The 24,041-nt window shown below is 41.1% G+C and overlaps 1 protein-coding gene across 1 annotated transcript in view; it reads left to right on the top strand.

Moving 5' to 3' along the window:
- The window catches only part of LOC126389030 (short transient receptor potential channel 7-like), a 76,092-nt gene that overhangs the window by 25,408 nt on the left and 26,643 nt on the right, over positions 1-24,041 (top strand). Inside the window, exons 4-7 of the mRNA XM_050042445.1 lie at positions 463-627; positions 10,501-10,717; positions 14,092-14,325; positions 19,749-20,013. Coding sequence (XP_049898402.1) covers positions 463-627; positions 10,501-10,717; positions 14,092-14,325; positions 19,749-20,013 — 881 coding nt within the window. The remainder of the gene's footprint in view (positions 1-462; positions 628-10,500; positions 10,718-14,091; positions 14,326-19,748; positions 20,014-24,041) is intronic.

The raw sequence follows: 24,041 nt of genomic DNA, 5'->3' as shown, positions 1-24,041 counted from the left end.
ATGTGTGTAAAACATAAAAGTGATGTATTATTGATGGATGAACCTGTTAATCAAAATGTTTGTGTGAAAACATTGAGTAAAAAGGTTTAAAGATAGTTTGCCAGAACTATTTATTTTATTTTTTTACATTGAACCCTAGGATAACTATGTCTCTGCAGTCAGTCTGTCAAATAAGCCACCTTCTTCCTCTTTGTGACTACTGGGCCATTTCATGTAGCTGTCAGTGTTGTTCTGGCACCATGTTTGCTCAGTGTGCTGCTGCTGTACAGACTTAAGATCCCCCAAGCGATCTGTTAAACAATCAAAAACAAAATCCAAATGTTTTGTGGATATGAGAAAAGCAAATTAGCATTGCCTTTCTGAAAATCTTATTGATGGTTGTTCACTCCGTCCCCTCTTCTTCTTTCCTCTTTCTTACATTCTCCATTGATTTAAATTTCTTGTCCTCGTCTCTCTTTCCAGTTCGTTGCTCACCCCAACTGTCAACAGCAGCTGCTGACTATCTGGTACGAGAACCTGCCCGGTCTGAGGCAGCAGTCTATCGGGGTGAAGTGCTGGACGGTGCTGGGGGTCACCGTCGGTCTGCCCTTCCTGGCTATCTCCTACTGGATAATGCCATGTAGCAAGGTAGGAACACACATGGTGCACACACACACACACACACACACACACACACACACACACACACACACACACAAGAAAAAGACACCAACTCCTCCCTGTCCCCTGACCTCCAGCTTCTTGCCCTACTGTCACCACTGAGCTGAAACAGAGGTCATCACCAACACACACTACTAAACACACGTTAAATTTTAGTTATGGTAAAATAGGTATGGACAGATTTTTTTGTTTGTGCAGTGCTCCCTTTCATTCACAACTGCTAAACTAATACATGACACAAATATCCATGTCCACATTGAGTCCTCTGGCTGGTTAGTACTAGAGACAACACTGAGATTTATCTCATTTCGGTTCAGTCACTAAATTGCAGTCATTTCTAAATACGACTACACTTTTTTCTAATAACCCCATCTAATAACAGCAGCAGTGTTGCAGTTGATTGGTGTCCCCACTTTGTTTCCCAGAATGCCTTTTGTCAACAACTAGAGAAGAGCCATGCTGCAAACTGTTTTGTTTGTGCATACAAAAGGCAATTAAGTGCGATTGTTCCCCCATGAACCATATCGTTAACCCTGAAAAGCATTGGTGTATTTTCAAACATTCTGACATACCCGACAACGCAGCACTTATAACGCAGAGTAAGCCATATATTAAAGTCATATTGCTTGTATTATTAACAATAATAAACAGGTATGTTGTTTTGTTATTGTGCCTACTGAAAGGAATATTCTTATTTCATGCTGCAGTGACTATTAACACTCCATATTACAGTGTATACCTGCGGCAACAGTACTAAATAACTATAGCCTGCTAGTGGACCAATGCTGCTTTAGGACTCATAACACCAAAGAAAACAAGATTGTTTGATGGATGAAAAATCAATGTCTTTGTTCTTTGATTCTCCTTGTTGACTAAATTTATCCTCTGTGCACAAGCCATTTAAGGATATTTCTGCTGAGCTTGTCAAGCTGAGCTCTACATTTACATTATCTCTATAAACAGAGAAATGCATATGTATGTAGAATCTGAGGGAAACAGACTACAAACGGACTACAAACAGGAACCAGAACACTTCTGATACCAAAATGTAGTCCTGAGTAGTTTTGAGCAATTACGTTTTAACAGTCCTTGTGGAGACGCAGAAATGCACCATCCAAAATGCAGTCTTGGAACCCATTGCCTATAGTCTGAAGAGATTATTTAACGTAATTTCTACACTGGATCAGCCCGAAATATTGGCCCTCTCCCCCGAAGGCTTTATCATTGTCAGACCAAAAGCTGATTGATTCCAAGATTGACATATACATGTCAAGGTTCAACTGCACTTCATCATCCTCAGCTGTACTTGAGTTGAATGCTAGCTTGCTAATCATCCCCATCATAGTCAAATCACAATTTGCCTCAGAGGGCTTTACAGCATACAACATGCTTCTGTCCTTTGGACCCTCACAGAGGATAAGGAAAAACAACCCTTTAATGAAAAGGAAAGGTGAATTGTCCAGATTTAGATTTACAATATGGTATTTTTCGATTGCCATTCACACTGCTCCTAGTTACTCTACTCACAGTAGCATATTCCTGGTTTGCATTAATGTACAGTGCCAACATATATAACATATTCTGGTGATTGGCTTGTTACAGTAGTTAAAACTCGAATGGTTTATGATGGAAAGACATCACCTCTACAGACAGTTGTCCAGACTGGCTGCTGCATACTGTATTACTCTCCCTTACTATGAATCTGTGTGCAGTTTCTGCCAAAATCTGTTTCTGTTTCTCACACTTCCTCTTGGACAAACCATTTGGGCTCATTGAAGTTATAAAGATTAATTCTCAGGGGACCATGAGTATGTGGCCACTGGCCAAACATAATGGCAGTCCATTGACTTGTTGTCAAGATATTTAACTCTGGACTAAAGTCAATCAGACAAAATCACTGGCACACACTGAAAACATAACTGATGGTTTAAAGAGCACTGTGCAATCACCATTTGATTATAGGGCCCTGAGGCAATCTATCACATTTTGTTAATACTCCATCAAGCAAATTATAATCTGTAAAGTGACAAAATATGACAAAGGCCACACACACAAACACACACACACACACACACACACACACACACACACACACACACGGAAACAGACAGTACCTGAGTGAGTGGTTATGCAAATCTGTTCATTAACCTGGATAATCCTTTACTTCATCATCGAGTGGTGTGTGTGAGTGACTGTGTGAGTGTGTGTGTGCGCTAAGGTGGATTCAAAAACAATGTTGAGGACCTGTGAGTGGTTCCTGTTAGGTGTGACAGATGAATTAGTCATTTTGTAGACTCAGAGAGGGAGAGTGCAGCTGATGTCAAGTGAGAGAGGCGATGGAGAGCAGTAACGCTGAGAGCGTCTCCACCAGCGAGACGTGGATTTAATCATGAGACACTAGCTGCTTCTGATCAGTTTCTCAAAAACGCCTGTGCATGTTAATGTGAGTGCGTGCACGTCTAATATTTGATTATGAATCAAAAAACGAAACGATGAGCCTGTGTGTCACAGTCTGCCATTTTCTGACGCAGCTGAGAAAGCAGGAAAAAGGTAGCAGCATAGTTAATGACAAATTAATGAAGGATGCAAAGCACCTTGTAACTGTGTACAATTAATGTCATGTATTAATTATTAAAACATTCTAAAAGTACAGTTAAAGAAAATAAACCTTTGGGATGTTAAAAGCAGAACTGAGGAGAGTCCATCCATCCATCCTCAACCACTTATCCGAAGCCGGGTTGTGGGGGCAGCAGGTAGAGCAAAGCATGGAGACGCTTTCCAGGTCCTCCTGGGGGATCCCGAGGCATTCCCAGGCCAGACGAGATATGTAGTCCCTTAAGCATGTTCTGGGTCTGCCCCGGGGCCTCCTACCAGTGGGACGTGCCCGGAACACCTCCAACGTGAGGCGCCCAGGAGGCATCCTGATCAGATGCCCGAACCACCTCAACTGACTCCTTTCGGCTCTACCCTGACCTGCCTCCGGATGTCTGTGCTCTTCGCTCTATCTCTAAGACTGAGCCCAGCCATTCTATGGAGGAAACTTATTTCCGGCACTTGTATCCGCAACCTCATTCTTTTTGTCATTACTCATAGCTCATGACCATAGCTGAGGGTTGGGACGTAGATGGACCAGTACATTGAAAGCTTTGCCTTCCGGCTCAGCTTTCTGTTCACCATGATGGTCCGGCACAGCGCCTGCATCACTGCAGACTCTGTGCCAAACCAACAATCCATCTCACGCTCCATTCCACCCTCACTCGTGCACAAGACCCCGAGATACTTGAACTCCTTCGCTTGGGGCGGTAACCCACTCCCAACCTGGAGGGGGCAATCCATCATTTTCCGACAGAGAACCGTGGCGGCAGACTTGGAGGTGCTGACTTTCATCCCAACCGCTTCACACTCAGCTGCAAACTGCTTCAGTGCATGCTGGAGGTCATGGTGTGATGAAGGCAACAGAACCACATCATCTGCAAAAAGCAGAGATGCAATTCTGTGGTCACCAAACTGGACCCCTTCCTCCCTGCGGCTGTGCCTTGAGATCCTGCAAGAATATCACAAACAGGATCACAAACGAAGTGTGATAATAAAAACAAATTAAACTAAGAAACAAAATGGATGTTTATGCACACCTATTAATGTGATGGCAAGATATAGGCTATTGATGGATTTGATAGTAAAATAAAGAGAGAATACCACAGGGGAAGCTTTGATGTGTTTTGGTTGATTGTCTATCATGTGTTCACCTACACCTGGGGCTAATCATGTCATTTTGCTCTGCTCATATCAACAATTGCTCGTCTCTCACAGCTCGTAATGTTCTCAGTTTTTATTGCACAACAACACACCATTATCAGAACCTCAAACCATATTACATTTCATATCAGTGGGGGGAGATGAAGAAGATATTAATATTTTTGCTGCTCAAAAATAAGTAATAAATCATCGAAGGCAGACACGGAACACGCGGATATAATTGCTTTAGAAATCTCCCTTAAGAGAAACATGCGAGATATGGTTTGGAGGTGATGGGAAACAGATGTGTGTGTTTTGATGTTGGATGTTTCTCATTGATTGGAAAAGGTGAAAAAAATGGGGTAAACATGAAGAGAGAGATGGGACACGTATTGAAAGAAGCACAGCAACCACTTTTCAGTCCTCCCTGAGTGACAGAAAAGAGATGGAACATAGAATAAGATAAAAAAAAACAAGTGACTGATAAAAAATTGCCTGCAGACGCCCAGAGCAAGCTTTGTGCTTTTGTTAAAGAAGTCTGTCTCAATATTTGATTACATTTATGCAGCGCAGCGTACAGCTTCACTGGAGGGGTCAACTTGTAGCATTTTATTATTGATGAACTAATGCTGAGAAGACTTTTATTCCTTAGCACAGATTTAGAGTGAGACATTGCAGATATTATATGTGTGAGGCAAGACTATATAACTGAGAGAGGTGGAGGACTAGAGTCACATGGCTTCATTTGAGTTGCAAATTTAAGGACTTTAGACTTGCTGGACTAACACTGACAAAAGACTCGACATGACTTTGACTTGGTATTTATGACCTGAGACTTGACTTAGACTTGAGAAAAAGGACTTGACTTTTTTTTTTTTTTTGTTAATTAAATTACCCCCCACTCAAAAACCCTAAATACAAATACAAATACATTCTGTAACTCACAATACAGGAATTGTGTCATCCTAATTCTGAGACACACCAGCTCTTTATTTATGTTAATTACAGCAGCCATCACAATCAATTTGACAATGATACACTGACATTTATAAATGCCATGTGTTGCTCCCACACTCCCACATTAGAGAATCATTCTACTATAATTACTGTCCTGCAGCCTGTCATCCTTTTAATGTGCACTAAATAGGAAAAAAAGGAAAGAAAATAAGAAAAGACAGAAAAAAAGAAGCAAGGAAATAAAGAAAAAACATAAGGAAAGACAGAAACACACAGGAAACAGGGGCACAAGGAAAGGAGAGGAGAAAAGGAAGTATGGAGAGAAAGAAAGAGAGAATTGGAATTTTTAACACAACCTTTATTTGCTATCACAAGAAAAAAGATACACAGACACCAGTTATCAACACATCTTAGTGTTCACAAAAAAGGAAAAGAACAAAACCAGCAAGAAAGAGAGAAAGAGAAGGAAGAGAGAAAGCAAAAGAAAGAAAGCAAAAGAAAGAAAGAAAACAAAAAAGTAAATGACAGAAGGACAGAGAGTATAGAAAGAAAGAAAGAAAGAAAGAAAGAAAGAAAGAAAGAAAGAAAACAAAAAAGGGAATGACAGAAGGACGTGAAGTATAGAGAAGGAAAAGGAAGAGAGAAAGAGAAAAGAAAGAAAGAAAACACACAAAGGGGAAGACAGGTGGACAGGGAGTAATGTATAGGGAGAAGAAAGAAAGAGAAAGAAAGAGAAGGAAGAAAGAAAGAAAGAAAGAAAGAAAGAAAGAAAGAAAGAAAGAAAGAAAGAAAACAAAAAAGGGAATGACAGAAGGACGTGAAGTATAGAGAAGGAAAAGGAAGAGAGAAAGAGAAAAGAAAGAAAGAAAACACACAAAGGGGAAGACAGGTGGACAGGGAGTAATGTATAGGGAGAAGAAAGAAAGAGAAAGAAAGAGAAGGAAGAAAGAAAGAAAGAAAGAAAGAAAGAAAGAAAGAAAGAAAGAAAGAAAGAAAGAAAGAAAACACAAAAAGGGAAATGACAGAAGGACAGGAAGTATGAAAAGAAAAAAGAAACAAAAAAAACAGGAAAGGAAGAAGGAAGGAAATAATGAAATAACAGAAGGAAAGAAAGAAACTAAGACACACAGGAAACGGGCACAAGGAAAGGAGAGAAGGAGAGGAAAGAAAGAAAGAAACAAAGAAAGAAAGAAAGAAAGATGTAAAGAAGGAGGGAAGGGAAGAAAGAGAAGTAAAGAAACAAAGAAAGAGAAATAAAGAAAACACAAAAAAGGAAATGACAGAAGGACAGGAGGTATAGGGAGAAGAACGAAAGGAAGACAGAAATCCTAAAACAACAGATAGAAACAAGGAAATCAAAGACGGAAACAAGGAAACAAAAGAAGGCAACAAGGGAACAAAAGACAGCTAAAAGAGGAAAGGAAATTAAGAAAGAGAGAAAGGAAGTGTAGTAAGAAAAACAGCAAACAAAGCAAAAGACAGGAGTAAATGAGGGAAAGAAAGAAACAAGGAAATGAGGAAAGCAAACATGGAAACAAGAAAGAAAACAAGGAAAGAAAGAAAGAAAAAGAAAGAAAGAAAGAAAGAAAGAAAGAAAGACCAAAATGACAGATGGACAGAACGGACCCCAGTGTTGTGGTTTTCTGATTATCTTATTGTGGATTTCCTGATCTGGATCTTGATCCTTGTCTCGGTCTTCCTTTGTCCCTGTGTATCTGTGTGAGTCACAGAGAGAATGGCAACAAGAGCACACACTTGAACATGTATGAAAATGTACATACAGTATATCTACAGTATTACAGAGGGTCTGTGCTCATGTATGGATGATAAATTATTCAGTATGGATGCCTGTCAGTACACAGTCAACGTCAAGCCTGCTTCTCCCAGGTGAAAATATGTTAGGGAATAATAAAGGACACAGTAGCTCCATTCTGGCCTTTTGAGATTCACATTTCTCACCCAATCTCTTTTATGTAGTCTGCATGTGCATGCTGCCAGTGGCCACCATTTCTTTGGAGGGGAGAGGATCAGCTCTTGTCACCATCACGCTGATAAAAAAGCAACCCATGGGGTTTGCAGTCCTCACACAGCAGTAGGCCTGATCTAGGATGACCATCTCATTTAAGCTGAGGGGTGAAATGGATCAGCCTTATCACCACAGAGGCAGAGCCATCCCAGTGGCAGGAGGAGGTTGTGCAGGGTTAAGATTCACCAGGCAACCTCTTCCCACAGGGTTTAGTAGTGTGTGTGTGGCATGGGGACAGCTATTGAATCTGATGTGTCACTGTGCACGCAGAGCAAGGAGAAAGCCTGTGGGTAGTTAATATTGAACACAGCAGGTTTAGAGAGTGGCGAATGTTGGCATGTCAAATAAGTGTGTGTGTGTGTGCCTGGATGTGCATTTGTTTATCTTGGCGTATTTTGTGCAATTATAAAAAATGTCCCTCTGTGTGGTGGCATATTTAACGCTTGCATTACGATCTCCCCATATGGTGCATTTCCACAAACTGTGCCGATTGTTGGCATCTAGTTACTCTGGCATTGTGTGGCACATTCGTGAATTACAACAGCTGCTGTTTGCCTGCTAAGATGATTGTTTAGTGATGCTGTTCTGATTTTGATCTCCAAGGGCCAAAAACTGTGGAACTCTGAAAAAGGCATGAGCACTAATTTATCTCAGTAAATAAAAACTGATGTTATGTTTGGCTGCAATTTTACTCTTTTGTGTAATCACTTTTTTAAGTGTCCCAAGAAAACACGGCTGAAACATGTATCAACAGCCTGATTCCCTGAAACAAAGACAAATTTACAAGTTGTACTCGCAAACACAAATGAACACAAACCATACAAATAAATGGGTCCCTGCACATTCCTGCCAATGGTTTTACATTATTCCACTGAGCTACAGGGGGTTGTAAAGCGCCAAGAAACACAGCAAGAAGCAAACAATGGCAGGGAGGAAGAGGACTGCTAGCCAGGACAACATGGTGGTAAACAATGCAGGATTCCAAATGTTTGAAAAACATCATCAGCTTTGCAAATTTTTCATGAGAAGAAAAAGCATTCAGCACATTTGTAAAGCTTAATAAGTGACACAATATCGTTTGATTTTTTGGGGGCGGGGGGTTGGTGGAGACCAAAGCAGAGCTAGAAGGTGAGAGAATACCGCACACAGTTGGAATGCGAATGTTGCTCTGTTTCTATGAAACTGTTCACTAACATATTCATGTCAACTTTTTAAGGTGATAATGTCACTACTGTGTTTACAACTTGTTGTGCTGCCCCTTAATGTGCAAAATCCACAAAGGCATTTCTCAACAAATATTACTTCTCCCTCCCTTAGTCGTCATTTAGGGCCAGTAGTCAACTAGTCGCCCACATGTTTACGATATTAATTTAATTATTCAATGTTATATTTTGAGCGTGGCAACACAACAGTTTGAGTTGAAGGTGTGAGAAAGACTGGTATTAGTAACACTAACTTTAATTGTTAACACTGTGCTACATTACAGAGAAATACAAAACCGTACTAATGAACCTTCATTAATATAGGCCTATATTTTATCTACAAGTGCACGTCACACACTGAGCGAGCCAGTAATGATTGTGCTAAGTGGCTAATGGCCATGTAGCTACTGACATGTTTCAGATGATACGTCATGTTTGTAGTCGACCAATGAAGATGAGTTTACATATCACCTTGGGTTCGTCCTTCACCTTCTCAAAATGATCCCACATTTTGGATTTCCTGCCCGACATGTTCTTAACTAGCCTGTGTTATAACTGCTGGTACCAGGCCTGTAGGGCTGTACCGTGTCTTTGACTGCCTAGAAAATGCGAGGTCGGGCTCTGGGTGCTACTCTTGTGCCTTTTTTATGCCAGCTTTCAAGAGTGCAGCAGAGAGTTGCGTCTGAGGTTGCTAAGCAACCTTAACAAGCATCGTATAAAATCGCCTGTTTACCTGAAACCCTGAGAGCAGAGCTGATCTTCTTCCAGGTGCTGTTTATAAGTGTGTAGGCGTATGGTCCGTGGGACAGATGTAAAGCTGTGGGTAGCCCTGCACTAACATGATCAACTTTTCCGTATTTATCAGACTGAATATTTACAGAAGAAAGGAAAGATATGTCAGATGTGATTGGTTTGTAACGTGACTACTGTCTGACTGCTGAGCGTGGCCTCTTCCTGTGTCTGTCCTTTCAAATTAAATTCCCACATGGTCCAGTCATATAGGTTTTGATTTACTTTGACAAGGTGCAGCTCCTAATAGAGTTTCACTTTTCCTTTGCGACTAAGCGACCAATGAAATCTTGCAGACTAATGACCTTCCTGGTCGACTAACATTTGGTCGACTATTAGGGGGCAGCCCTACTCTCTTTAAAGGAAATCTGTCCTTAAAGGTGTACAATGCAGAAATTGTCTGTTACTGTTTGTAAACACAACATTCAAACTGGGCCCCACCTCCCTTCACTGCTTGTTAGTACACGGTAAGTAACTGTATTATTTTAGGAATGTTACATTTGTTGTAATAGAAAAGCTGATGCTATAGTAAACTAACTAAGCTATCCGCTGGCACTTACCTATCCAGCAGAAAACAGGCCAACTTTGCCTTGTTCGTTATCGCCATCCACTCCTTCATTGCTCTCCGTGATTAATTTTCCTTTTGGAACAAACTTTGTCTGCTCGGAGTTTCACCTTGCTATATTTGCTCTTTTTTTTCAGCGCTGTGTCCATGTTTTTCATAGCTTCCTCTTGGAGGCGTGCTGCTACTACCCAGAGCCAGATGTATAGACGATACATATGCACAAAAACCTTTTCTCACACACAAATTGGCATTTATAAAGGAAGAATGTGAGGTGAGAATGTTTGCACTTCACCATTCTTCAGACCAGGTGTGCACGCAGTTTTAGCTGAGATAGCTGAATCTACACAGTGCAGAGACTCTGCAGATAAATACACCACCGCACACTTCTAATGGGTCTGATGATTGAGTGGTTGCATTTGTGTGAGTCTGTACATTGTTTTTTAGGAAAATCCTGCATAGTTTACCTTTAACCTTCATTTAACAGTTGATTCTTGGTTAATATTTGGGAACAACAAATTCACAATGGAACATTTATCCTATTATGTTCTCAATCTTCTCACATCCAGCTCGGTCAGATCCTGCGAAGCCCCTTCATGAAGTTCGTGGCTCACGCTGTCTCCTTCACCATCTTCTTGGGTCTGCTGGTCGTCAACGCCTCCGACCGCTTTGAGGGTGTCAAGAACCTGCCCAACGAGACCATCACAGACCACCCGCGACAAGTCTTCAGGGTCAAGACCACCCAGTTCTCCTGGACTGAGATGTTGATCATGAAGTGGGTGTTGGGTGAGTCACCTTCTCACACACACACGGTGCGCACACACACCCTGCCAGTGTTTGAAATTCTGCTCATCTGCAGCCAATTAAAATGCAAATAGATGTAAGGTAGTCACTGTTGAGGCAGATTCCCCGTCATGATAAGAGATAACCTTGATACAGCTTATAAGAGAGTCGAGGCAAAATGTTACATGGTGAATTTTCTTTATGAAGTGTATTTTTTAATCAGTATTGATGTACTTTGTCCGCATGCAGGCAAAAGAGGTTCATGGCCATGTTTTTACCTACGTTTTGAAAGTTTCTGTTGATAATCAAAAGTACTGAAATCAGTAAAGTTCCTGCAAAGAGCCTGTGAACCTTGTTGCCCAATGATGATATGAGACAGAGTTAAAGATTAATACAGCGCCATGCCAACCAACTGGATGAAAGCCAAGGCTATGGCAATACAAAAATTCATTCTCTTTTATCTTTTAAAGATCAAATAGAAGGTTCCTGGTTGGATGTAGCACAGGCCAAACCAGCTGACGCAGTAAGGTGGCCATACTGAGTCCTAAGGATAAGCTCGAGTGCCCAAAAGGTGGTGCTGAGGAAATATATGGTGTTCTCTATCAAACATTCATTTCTAATTAAACATGATTGTATATCACCATCTTGATTTTTGGTCATTGTAAGGTTTTGTTTCATTTTAAATAAAGTCATGTTTTTCAGAAAATGAAACTCATCACCAAATTCATACAGTTTTGAAGCTTGTAAAGGCATGATGACAAGCTAGCATCAAACACTTGTCAACCGCACTCTGGTCCTCCTCAGCGCCTATCTCCCTCCCTCTATGTATCCCTGAAATTATGAATGAAAGGCTTAACTATATAGCAACAAGGCAGTGTCCAGGACAGTGGCTTTTCATGTGATTTCAAACAAAGTCTTGGCTTTTAGAATATTAAAGCCTCTTTAAACCCACTGACTGGCGGGCCGCTCGAGCTAGTTCTAAGCAGCTTAGCATTGCGCATCGAAATAAATGCTAAATGCTTAAATGGTTGTTAATATCGACATGCTACACATCGTTATCTTGGTTGGATTCCATGAGTACCGAAATATAATCCATGCAGATTGACCAGCATGGTAAACAGAATATGTGTCCATTCCTCAATTATACATATACATTGCTTTAGTCCAGACGTACTTAAAGTCCATTGCTAACTTTGTTCATCAAATGGAGCACAGTCCTTCCAACATAAACAATATTTTCACGTCTTCCTGCACAGTGTTGTTGGGTATACTTGTTTTTGTTATCTTGCTGGCAACAGAAAAAAAAGCGTCCCCCAGCTTCTCTGTGTATTTTTCACCCTGAGACGTCCCGGAGTACAACACGCACTCCCAGTTTGGAAGGCTAATGGGCTTTGTCCTCTGTCATCTAACTCTGAGGGCACAACACAACAAACTTTTAAGGCCTTTGTCTCAAATCATGCATCAGTGACAGTCCTTATGTAATGTCACATCTTTTGCTTAATATGAGGAGTACAAACACTAAACTGACATTATTAGAAAGACTCCTTTTCCCCAACACTATATAAAACTCAAATGTGTTTCAGGTTTAACATGCCTGAGATGATAGAACATGTCACGTATTAGATGGAGGGATAGAGAGAAAGAGAAATGGATTAAAGATGGGAGCTGTTGAGGGAGACGGGTGAAAGTAAAGGGAGGGGTGGAGTGTGTGCCACACAAAAAGACAGGCAGGAAGAAACAAGCAGATAGACGGGGGTGACACAAAGACAAACTCAACAGATAAATAGCCCATAGCAATATCTGTCAGACCTCAGCTGCTTCCCATCTGCCGATGTTCTTCCTTTCATCTACAAAGACACACATCTAACAACATTATGTGAGCGGTTTGTGTATGTTGGTGCACATACGCTTGTGTTTTTATTTGTTTACGTGTAATGGCACCATTATTTGCCCATCCGGGGTGATTTTTGGCAGCAGGTGCTTTGGTGTGTGTTTCTGTCCGTGCGTGTGTTTGTGTGTGAAGTGAGTGGAGGCTTAGGTGGAGCAGGGTAATTGTAATTCCAGCAGCATGCTCTGAAGGCCTGGTAATTGTTACAGAGATGATACTGATCAGGGCGCCATTTCAGTAAGCAATTTTCCCCTTGTTTTGGCTCCAAATAGAGAATGACAGAGAGGTTGCGTAGGAGGAATTAGGTTTTCATTTTGAGTGTGTGTGTGTGTGTGTGTGTGTGTGTGCACCTGAATGGTTGAGTATTTAGTATAGACTTTGTTGTCAACATATGTTCATGTTTGTCTGTGCATGTATAAACTTCTTTATGTTTACGTGAGTGCCTGTTGGAGCCTCCTCCAGAGCTGCCACGGTCATGAAGTTCCTAGAAAATATGCTCTTAAAAATCCTAAAACACGTTGTGCTAAGTACATTTCTTGTATCACTAATTTAAAATCTAGACCTGCTAAAATCTAGACTTTCACACTGAGATTTGAGACTCATAAGAAACTGAATATTTACTGTTAGTGCGTTCTATGATGCTAGTGACAGTTAAAATCATATAGCTATTTGATGGACTTAAAAGGTATCATGATTCAGACGACTATACATGTATAGATGTATGGATAAGCAATGTCCGGCCACTGTGTTGGCAAGACTGAAGGGACACGATCAGCCCTAATTTATTAAAACATTGCTTCCACTCAGATTAAGTCAAGGCCGCAAAATCATTATAAGACATGTCCATAAAAGAAATGTTTGTTTAGCAAGAAATAAATGCATACAGATTGGTCAAAATTACAATGCAAACAGATGTGAAATGCATTGACATCTACAGGATCTCCTGTTGTCTATCCCTTAAGAAGGGGTGCAGCGTTGACATTTTGCAAAGTATCCATAAGTGCTGGTCTGGTCTATTGGCATATGGAGCTAGTTGGCAACAGGAATGTCTAATGAGTGAGTAAAGTTAGTGCTAGCAGTTTGCTTAATGCCTGCAAGCGTTTGTTTAATAATGTATGACCAGTGGTGTAGTGGTAGTTCATAAGGTGGGTGTACTGCTAAGTAGATGGGCAGGTTACAGAGGAGAAAGTGGGTTTACTCTCCTATATACTGCAGTGGCTTTTTGGCTGATAGGTGTATATAGTGTAAATGGACAGAAACAGAAATAAGTATACCCCATATGGCTGTGTATACACTCCACTACACCACAGTGTATGGCTTTATCATTAAATAGGCCTTCCCATTTCAAACTACCTAAATAAAATCATGGAAATGGGGTTGAATATTATGGAAAAGTTAGTGTGGAAACCCTGCCCCTCTTTTATTTGTACCTATCTTGTGTGTATTTCCCATCTTTCCACAATGTGTGTATTTGTGTTGCCATCCTCAGGTATGATTTGGTCAGAGTGTAAGGAGATCTGGACCGACGGGCCGCGAGAGTACATCATGCACCTGTGGAACGTTCTGGACTTTGGCATGCTGTCCATCTTTGTGGCGTCATTCACGGCACGCTTCATGGCGTTCCTCAAGGCGTCCAAAGCCCAGCAGTACGTGGACATGCACGTTCCAGACGAAGACCTCAGTAACGCCTCGCTGCCTGATGAAATCGCCTACTTCACATTCGGTAAGCATTTAGCAGTGTTCACACTGATGCTTTAAAAGACTTTAAATGCACTATAAAAGAAGGCCTTAATTGGTTTTAACGGGTCTTAAATCAATCTTTAGGAACAGGAAGTAGGAATTTATACAGTAGATTGTTTTTTCTGACGTTGCATTTAAAATCTGATGGTAACTAGTTACATCTATTTTTTAAAGTAATTTACTGAAGGCCTCTCGCATTAATGTCAGGTAGATCAGAACAGTGAAACCAACAAAACTTTCGTCTCCAGCCAGGATGCAGAGGATCCACTGTCTGCTAGCTAGCACTGTTCCCTGAACAACATGGGGAAGTGCAAATTCAACAAAAACTGGTTATTTAAAGAAGCAACAGACAGCATTTTTGCCTAAATATATCATTATGAAAATAATGTGGGTTGCACAGGGTAGTAGACACAGTAAAATCAGACTATCAGCGTTTACATAGGTTACTTAATGGCTTTGCAATCTTTGCAATAAGCTTCTGGGGACGAATTTTCGCGGAAAAAATCTGCTTTACAGCAGGAAATGCGTCATGTATTGCCAAACAGGTCGGTCATCCAATCAGGGACTGGAGCTGGTCCTTATGAGGAGTTGGGCATGAGATAGTTGAGTCAGGAGCACAATGGCAGACGGACAAAGTTTGGAGATAAGTAAAAAACAGCCTCCCAAAAGAAAAGGAGCTCCTCTGTCTGAGGAGGCGAGGATGCACAAAAAGGAGAGTGATAAAAGAAGAGGAAAAACAAGAGTAAACCTCAGTCAGGCGTTCAAGAGATGGAGGGAGCTCCATGACCAAAGAGGCTTCAAAACCGGTGTCCAGCTAGCTTTCTTTCTAATGGATCAGTAAGTAACACGGCTAAATGTTAGCTAGCCGAGAGAGGACTGTACTGTACTGGCTGCTAGTTCATTCCTAGCTGGCCAGCATCGCAAATCGCCGCAGACAGGGACCGAGTAGCGAGTGTTGGTCGGCTGACATCCTTGTTGCCATTCTACGGCAGCCCTCGGACAGTGACGGGGTTCCATTCCCCTGTCGGGAGTTATTTTTCAACAGTCACCGGCTCACTATACATTATCCCTTACGTGTCTACTGTTGTTTGTACTGATACTGTACATATTGGTATCATTTACTGTGAGCTGTTTGTACTGGTACTGTGCATTCTGGTATAATTATTTGCATTACTATTTGTTTTTTCTTCAGATAAATCTGATAATTGTTGCTCAGTCTCTTTACTCATTTATTTAGTAGAGTGTCCACACACCTTCTCATTTTAGATATACATAGAGGTATACTGGTGGCTTTACAGCCTACATTTTATTGATTATCTCTGATCCCCACGGTCAATTTGGTCTTTGCGACAGTGCGAGCATTAAAAAAAAGTCTTAAAAAGTCTAAACTCTAACTTTTGAAGATGTCTAGGAGTTCATTTGATTCACTAGTTTCTCTGGTGTTCACCAGAGATCAGTCTGACTTCCTGTACGTGACGCTCTTTGCTTTGTTTTCTTAGCCATTGTCACTGCCACTATTCATGATAACTTCACAATTCTTTTGATATTTAATCCGAAAATCATAATTTTGTTGCCGCCCCACCAAATGCCACACTGCCTCTCTTCTTATCTACCATACCGTTTTCCCCAGGAAAGGCCAAGTTGACACCACATGATAAAATGTAAAAGCTTTCACGAGGTGCTTGAATCATTGTTGTGCTGCATCAGATGAGGAGCAGCAAATCAGATGAGTGTTTGTGTAAAAATGTCACCAATAACTCAAAACCCGAGCTGGGGCACTAGAAGATGAGGGTGCGTTTGTCATTTAGATGAAGAATGATGTTTGATGAAATATGCTTGATGGCAGCACAGCATACTCAGTCAGCAAATACATGCACATGCATATGCATATGTACGGGTGTAAGTGACTGCAACAAACATTAAGAGTATACACGGGCAGATGGAGCAAAGAGTTATTTTGTGAATCTGTAAATATATTTAAGCTCAGAATGACAAGAGGGGCATTAAGGTTCAAAACTTGCCTCAGACACTAATAATATCTGCCTTCCCTACTCTGTCTGCCTTTAATGGAAATATACACCTTCCTGTGCTGGATCTGTGTGTCTACTTGATTCATTTCAGAACATTAAACTTAATATTAAACCCTTCAAGATCACAGAACTTTTAGTGACAGAACTTAGACTCCTCTACAGCATGAAAACCTGCCGCAGGCTGCAGGCTACTGGACTGTACACTTCCTGGTGGCCAATGAAGGCAACCTTCATCAGTGCTGTCATCTGGTGGTCTGACTCTGTCATGACACATCAGTAATAAATAGATAAAAATGTATAATACTGTAATGTCAGTTATTATCTCCATTAGCTGTTCTCCATATCTGCGATGAGAAGTGCACACACTGTGTATGAAATATTTACTCCTTGTCTTAGTCACAGTTTAACAGCAAAATACTAAAAGGAAAAAAAATCCTTTACTTTATATTTGTCTGTGATTTTCACTTAATCCATCTCTTTTATGTCCTCTTTTTCCATCCAGCTCAGTGATGTCTGTCTGACTGGGCCTCTTTTTCTATCCCTCCCTGCTGTCCTCTGTCTGTGTCCTCACTTCTCCTTGGACACTCTATCCCTTTATCCCTTCTCTGTGCCGGCCACTCGTGTCTTACTCGCCGCCTTCCCTCCTCACTCATCCTCGTCTATCCTCACTTAATCCATCCTCTCGCTGTACCTTCTCCTCCAACAAGCACATCTTCCTGAAAGCCAAGATTAGGAACATCTCCTGCAAATATTTGGGTCCCATTGTAACCAAAAGTTTGCTTTGTACACACCCAGAAAAAAAAAAAAGAAAAAAAAAAAAAGAAAAACAGTTGAATGTTGAAGCAGCTGACAGCTGAGTTCAACATCAAGCCAGAGGAGTTTGGAATTTGCATAATAGGCTTTTATAATAATAATAACATATCTGATTTATATAGTGCTCCTAAAATGCTCAAAGGGGCTTCACATAGTGAAAATATTTATGTAAAAAAAAAATCAACAGAACAGATTGAATCCATAAGGGAATTAAAACACGGCATTGAAGCATCGGAGGGGGCGTGCTGGTGATGGAGGTCAGAGAGATACAGGGGGTGCCAGGTTGTGAGGGGCACTGTAGGTGGTGAGCACAGCCTTGAAATTTATCCTGTGTTTAACCCGGAGCCAGTGGAGGTCGTAGAGGACTGGGGTGATGTGGTCATGAGAACAGGTGCTAGTAAGTAGGCGGGCGGCAGAGCTCTCTGTATTCTGGAGTTTATGAAGGGCATTGTTTGTGGTACCATAGAGGATACTGTTGCAGTAGTCAAGCCTGGATGTTACAAGTGCATGAGTAAGCATCTCTGCAGCAGTAGGTGAGAGCGAGGGCAATGTTACAGAGGTGTAAGAAGGCTGTTTTGATGTGGTTGACATTGGGCAGGAGCGAAAAGGTGAGGTCAAAGATAACTCCACAGTGGCACACCACCACCGGCACAGTGAAAAATAAATCATCCTCAGAACAGTTTTTTTAGTCTGATATCATATAATAAATTTAAATCCTAAATCCATAAATGCAGCCGAGGAGGATTGTGGTTAATTAAAAATGTCATGTCAATGTCAGTGGTATAAATTATGGAGCTGTACTTGCATACCTGATGCATCAAGTTTTATCAGAGTGAAAGTGATAGCTGGGTAAAATCTGGGGCTGACTGCACAAAAAAGTTAAGATTTTCCTTGAAGTCCTAGATAAGGTTTCCCTTAAAATGAAATTGGTTGCACAAAACACTCTTAAGTCTTCTCCTTAATGTTTCCTTTAAATGTTCACTTAAGTGTTAAGGGTTTTCTCCATGTCTTGGTCTTATACGCAAGGAATCCCTAGACCCCTGCCCAAGACCTTAGCAACCAAAGCAAGGTTAACAAAAAAAAAACAACTTAAGGTACCGTGGCAAAGTTTGATTAGATAACAACAGGAGTGAACACCCATAGTCAGCTGATTAGAGGAAGCAGTGGGTGTGGGAGGGAGAGAATTGTGAATGGATGAGCACAGAGAAAGTCTTCCTGATTGAACTTATGCTGAGCTTCATTTCTCCAGAAGTATAATCTCTTCCTCCTCTGACCAATATGGTTTTCTTGTCGTCTTTGTCTTTCGCCATTTTCACAAACTATAAGCCAATGTTGTGGGTCAGTAACAGGCATCATAAGCATGAGTCCAAGCATACAAACCATCTCCATGGAAACTTTTACTGCTGTAAAATCTCTTCCAACGTAGTAAATTAATTAATGTTTTTCTTCAACTAAGGAAACTTTTTAAGGGATTCTGTGCAACCGTGTAAGTCCCTCAGCTGAGGAGAAATTAAGCCTTAGGTATTTTACTTAAGGTAAAATCTTCCCTGAAGTCCCTTAACCTTGGACCTTTTAATATTGTCCAAATTGTCAAAAAAGCAGTGCCCTTAAAGGGATTGTGCACCCAAAAATGAAAATTCAGCCATTATCTACTCACCCATATGCCGAGGGAGGCTCTGGTGAAGTTTTAGAGTCCTCACATCACTTGCAGATATCCCAGGGGAGCGGGGTAGCAACACAACTCCACCTAATGCAGGCTGACGGCGCCCCAGATTAAAACGTCCAAAAACACATAATTGAAACCACAAAATATCTCCATACTGCTCGTCCGTAGTGATCCAAGTGTCCTGAAGCCCCGACATAAAATGTTGTTTGGAAATATGTCATCTGAACTCTGTTTTAGCCTCATTGTAGCCTGTAGCTCTAACTGCCTCTCTGTGGACCATGCTCACGTGTGTGCGCTTGCGCAAAACCATGAGACACGGGCACCGCCTACATGTGTGTTCATGTGCTTTCGCTGGTCTCGCGTGCAAGCGTGCACAGGTTCAAAGGGAGCAAGGGATGTGAGGACTCTGAAACTTCACCTGAGCCTCCCTCGGCATATGGGTGAGTAGATAATGGCTGAATTTTCATTTTTGGGTGCACTGTCCCTTTAAAAGTCAAACAATTAAACAGTCTCTGGTTTGACTCTTCTGCTTTGTATTGGTTAGATAGAAAAGACACTGTGACACTGGGATCTCTTCACGGTTGACCTCTGTTTATTCTGACAAATAAATAAGGAAACAGAACCTCCATTTTAATTCTACTGCCCACTCCAGCTCCTCGTCCACAGGGGAACTGTACAAAAAGGGGAAAGTGAAGAAAAATGAAGGTGTACACATATAAAATCTGGAGTCTGGAGGACCTTCCATTCAAAAATAAGCTGTACCCAGATAGATTTTCTGTAACAACTGTTTAACAATGAGAGATAAAGGCACATATGACCCCTCTAGATCTGCAGTAGCTGATTTACATGATACAGTAACAGCATACTCAGCTGCTTGTCTTTTCCTTTCTCCTCCAGCCAGGAACAAGTGGCGCCCCTCAGACCCCCAGATCATCTCAGAAGGCCTGTACGCCATCGCTGTGGTGCTGAGCTTCTCGCGCATCGCTTACATCCTGCCAGCCAACGAGAGCTTCGGCCCGCTGCAGATCTCACTGGGGCGCACGGTCAAGGATATCTTCAAGTTCATGGTCATCTTCATCATGGTGTTTGTGGCCTTCATGATCGGCATGTTCAACCTGTACTCGTACTACCTGGGAGCCAAGTACAATCCTGCCTTCACCACGTGAGTTATGCCCGGCTGAGAGACTGGCTATGATTAGATTTTGGCTATGTTTAAAGGTATAGTATGTAGGAATAGTCGTTGAGTGTAAAACTGTGCATAAATATAGGGAAACACTGACCCACGTGTACTTACATTTTGGAGACAGGAAATTGGCAACACAGATGGTGAGGTGATAAACTGAAGCCAGATTGTGGAATTAGATGTGAGAGGAATCATTATAAGTATAATGATCTCTCACACATAAAAATTCACCTCATATCACACGTTTCTTATAGATCCACTTCATAAACATTCAAATGCGAGGCGAGGCGAGGTATGAGGCTGGTCCATGTGCGAATAGTTCCAAGTTGATTTAGGGTTAATAAAAGGAAATGGCACACTGGCAGGCGTATGCAGGGTTTTATAAATCAGAATATTTTTTTAACTGTACATTTCCTCATTTATTTGTACGCAAACATTTAGTGTGGATTCTCCACAGAGTTTTATAAATGAGACTCCCAGGTCCTTTATCAAGTCCTGGCCTCACCTGCATGCTGTGTCTAGGAATGTCCCGAACACTGCAGAATAAGAAGAAAATAAGAAACTACACAAAGAGGGCAGAGTCACTGCACTTAAATACATCACCACACACTTCTAGTGGGTCATATGATTGAAAGGGCATACTTTTTTTAGGAGTCTAGAAATTGTTTTATAGGAAAATCCTGTGTAGTATATTTTTAAACATATGTGCTGGTTTGCATCTTCATGTGTGCATCTTCTTCACGCTCTCTCACAAACTTCCACAGACACTGTGCAGCTACACGATGGTGCCACTACATTGGTTTCATATTAGAATTGATTGCAAAAAGAGAAATGATTCATGTCAGAAGTATCTGATTTGGTTCCCATGTTACTGTAATTGCAAGTCAAAGTCATGGAACAAGGAAATCCCCGGGACAATAGAAATGGTCACATGTCCTCCTTGATGAGACCGTTTGCTGGGTTCATTATATCCATGGTGCTTCATCAGTTGCAGAGATCGAACTTTGATCTCCCCTCAGACTTCATGCAGGCAATCAGGCTATTTGGTGAAATTTAATAAGGAGAATGGTGAATGGGATGGCTCACTCACTAAAATCTATAACAAACACGGGTGAACTGTAGTTTTGTCTCATAGCTTTAACAAAGTTATTAGAAGGAAAGTGGGATTTTACCCAGCACTGTTTTTTAAGTAAGTGAAGTTTATGTAATGTAGCACATTTCACAGAGCAGGGTCACAGAGTGCTTCACAGAAATAGAATTATTACAAATAAGACCATAAAAAAAAACAGGAAAAAGCAATAAAAAGAAACAAACAATAAAACATGATTAACAACAGATCTTAAAATACACAAAAAATACAACCACTAGACAGCAAGAGGTGAGACAAAGGTCAGTTTGAATAAGGGAGTCTTTAGCTGCTTTTTAAAGGCGTCAACAGAGATCGTAGACTGTACGTCTGAAGGAAGAGTGTTCCACAGTGTTGGGGCCACCACCTCAAAGGCACATCACCTTTTGTTTTCAGACAAGGGCAATTAATAACCAGTAAGCTCTGGAAGAGCAACTGGTGATAAGGATGGAGCAGGTCAGACATGTATGCTGTTTATTAGGAAGTACTCATTTGAAGACCATGGGACTTAATTATCATTGACATTATCAAAAAATTATCATTTTTTTTAAATTATCGGGTCCCTCTGATCCCAAATAGCAAGAGAACTTAAATTGCATACTAAAGGAAAGTTCGGGTCTCAGGAGGGTATAGGTGTCTGACCATGCTGAGCTCTGTAATTGAAAATAAGAATCTTAAAATGAATCCTGAACTTGTGGAGAAGCCAGTGTAAAGATTATAAGATTGGTGTGATGTGAGTCATCCTGCTGGACCTGATTAATAGCCTGCAGCGTTCTAGACCATTTATAGAAGGTCCAGGGACAACGTGTTGTGGCAGGTGAAAAGGGCATTGCTGCAGTGTGGCCTGGATGATATAAAAGTGTGAATGGTCATCTCTAGCTCAGGCTGTGATACAGCAGACTTAAGTTTGGCAATGTTTGTTAATGGAAGAAACATGTACAAGTCAGTAATTTGATATGTTGATAGAAGCACATAGCCAAATAAAGTATAAGTCAAAGATTAGACTGTCCAGCTGAAGACCTTGTTAACTGTATCGTAGAGGAGAGATCCACTCTGCTGTAACTCTCGCACACACACACAACCATTTTGGACAAAAATTAAAATGGAAGGAAAATTGAGATGCCAGGTGTTAGTGAGAGGTGTCTGTGGCAGCAGACTCTGTCTGAGCCGTGAGAAAAACACATCAATATTGGTATGATTTAAAAAAGAAGAGACACGACATGCAGTTAATGACGAGGCAAAACATCTCGGCCTATTGACTTTCCGAAATCTATTTCCTTTTAGATCAATATGGATGTGGAAGTTACGAGAGAGGGAAAGGAGCTTTTGAACTGTGTCTGAAAAGTTTTTGATACCAGTCCAAAGTATTAGAGTTTCTCAGAGGCATGAGAACATTCCCATCATTCAGTAAGTGCCAGGGTAGTCAGTAAAATCTGTGGACCAGCTCTGATCTGAAATAAGATTTAACACACCAAGAAAGGGGTTGACAGTGGTATGATGGAGTCCATTGTACCAAATGAACCCTTCAAGAATAGGTTCACATTTTTTCTAAATCTATCTTTTATAATAATCCACTTGGCATAGACCAGGCAACATTTTTCCAATCTTCTATTGTCCAGTTTTGGTGAGCCTGTGTGAACTGTAGCCTCAGTTTCCTGTTCTTAGCTGACAGGAGTGGCACCTGGTGTGGTCTTCTGCTGCTGTAGCCCATCTGCTTCAAGGATTGACGTGTTGATTGTTCAGAGATGGTCTTCTGCAGACCTTGCATGTAACGAGTGGTTATTTGAGTTACTGTTGCCTTTCTATCATCTTGAACCAGTCTGGCCATTCTCCTCTGACCTCTGGCATCAACAAGGCATTTTCACCCAGAGAACTGCTGCTCACTGGATACTCTCTCTTTTTCGGACCATCCTCTGTAAACCCTAGAGATGGTTGTGTGTGAAAATCCCAGTAGATCAGCAGTTTCTGAAATACCCTTGGATACATTATCCTCTTCTTCTTACTGGCCAAAAAGCAATTCCCTCCTAGCATGACTACACTGTTAAAGAGGGGAAACAAAATCCAGGGTCCTTGTTCTAGCTTTGGCAGTCCGAGTTAGACAAACCAAAAGGGACTATTGTTGTATTTGATAATTGAAATCATCCAACTGAAAAGGGGTGATAAACCGGATGACTCTGCATACACTTAACCTGCTAAAGCTCTGCATTTAACATTATTATCAGGGACATCCATTGCAAATGGTCAATTGCACATTTGAACTAAAGGTTGCCGACCATAAAACTGACTATAAAACTCCTTAAATATGTTCTTTGACTTCCACTTAGACATTTACATCAGCAACAAGAAATTCAAAGTTTATTCTATCAATTTTAGTGTCACATTTTCACTCTCAAGTTGTGTCTTCTATCAACCCGTCCAACAAGTCTTGCAACACATCAATCTGAATACCGATGCCTCTGCCTCCTTTCTTCATTTTTATCTTATCCACGTGTCTGCATGCTCATTCTTTCACATCAGCTGCAGACAGAGTGACGGTGGATCTTTCACTGTCATTGTCTGATGCTTGTAGGAAAGTTATCTGTCTTGGGCTGCTGACAGAATCTTTCAGCAAGTCTGTTTATCATCATTCATCTCAAAATGAAAACTCTCTCTGAGGTCTCTCGCTGTCACATATCATTACTCCTTTTCTCAGAGGGAGACATCTGCAGATTTGAACAGATGACATTACACCATTTCTGCTCAATCCAATAGAGCAAAGCATCGCTTTACAAGTTGGTCTGTAATCATGTTGTCAAATGCTTGCTGTTTTTTGTTTTTTGTTTTACTAACCAGAGTGGAAAAGTTTATGTAATTGCAGTTTGGTATATTTATCTGACATATA

The sequence above is a fragment of the Epinephelus moara genome, chromosome 4 (assembly GCF_006386435.1).
Source record: "Epinephelus moara isolate mb chromosome 4, YSFRI_EMoa_1.0, whole genome shotgun sequence".
NCBI classification, from domain to species: Eukaryota; Metazoa; Chordata; class Actinopteri; order Perciformes; family Serranidae; genus Epinephelus; species Epinephelus moara.
Note: the sequence above shows the minus strand (reverse complement) of the source record. Positions and strands in the feature narration are given on the sequence as shown.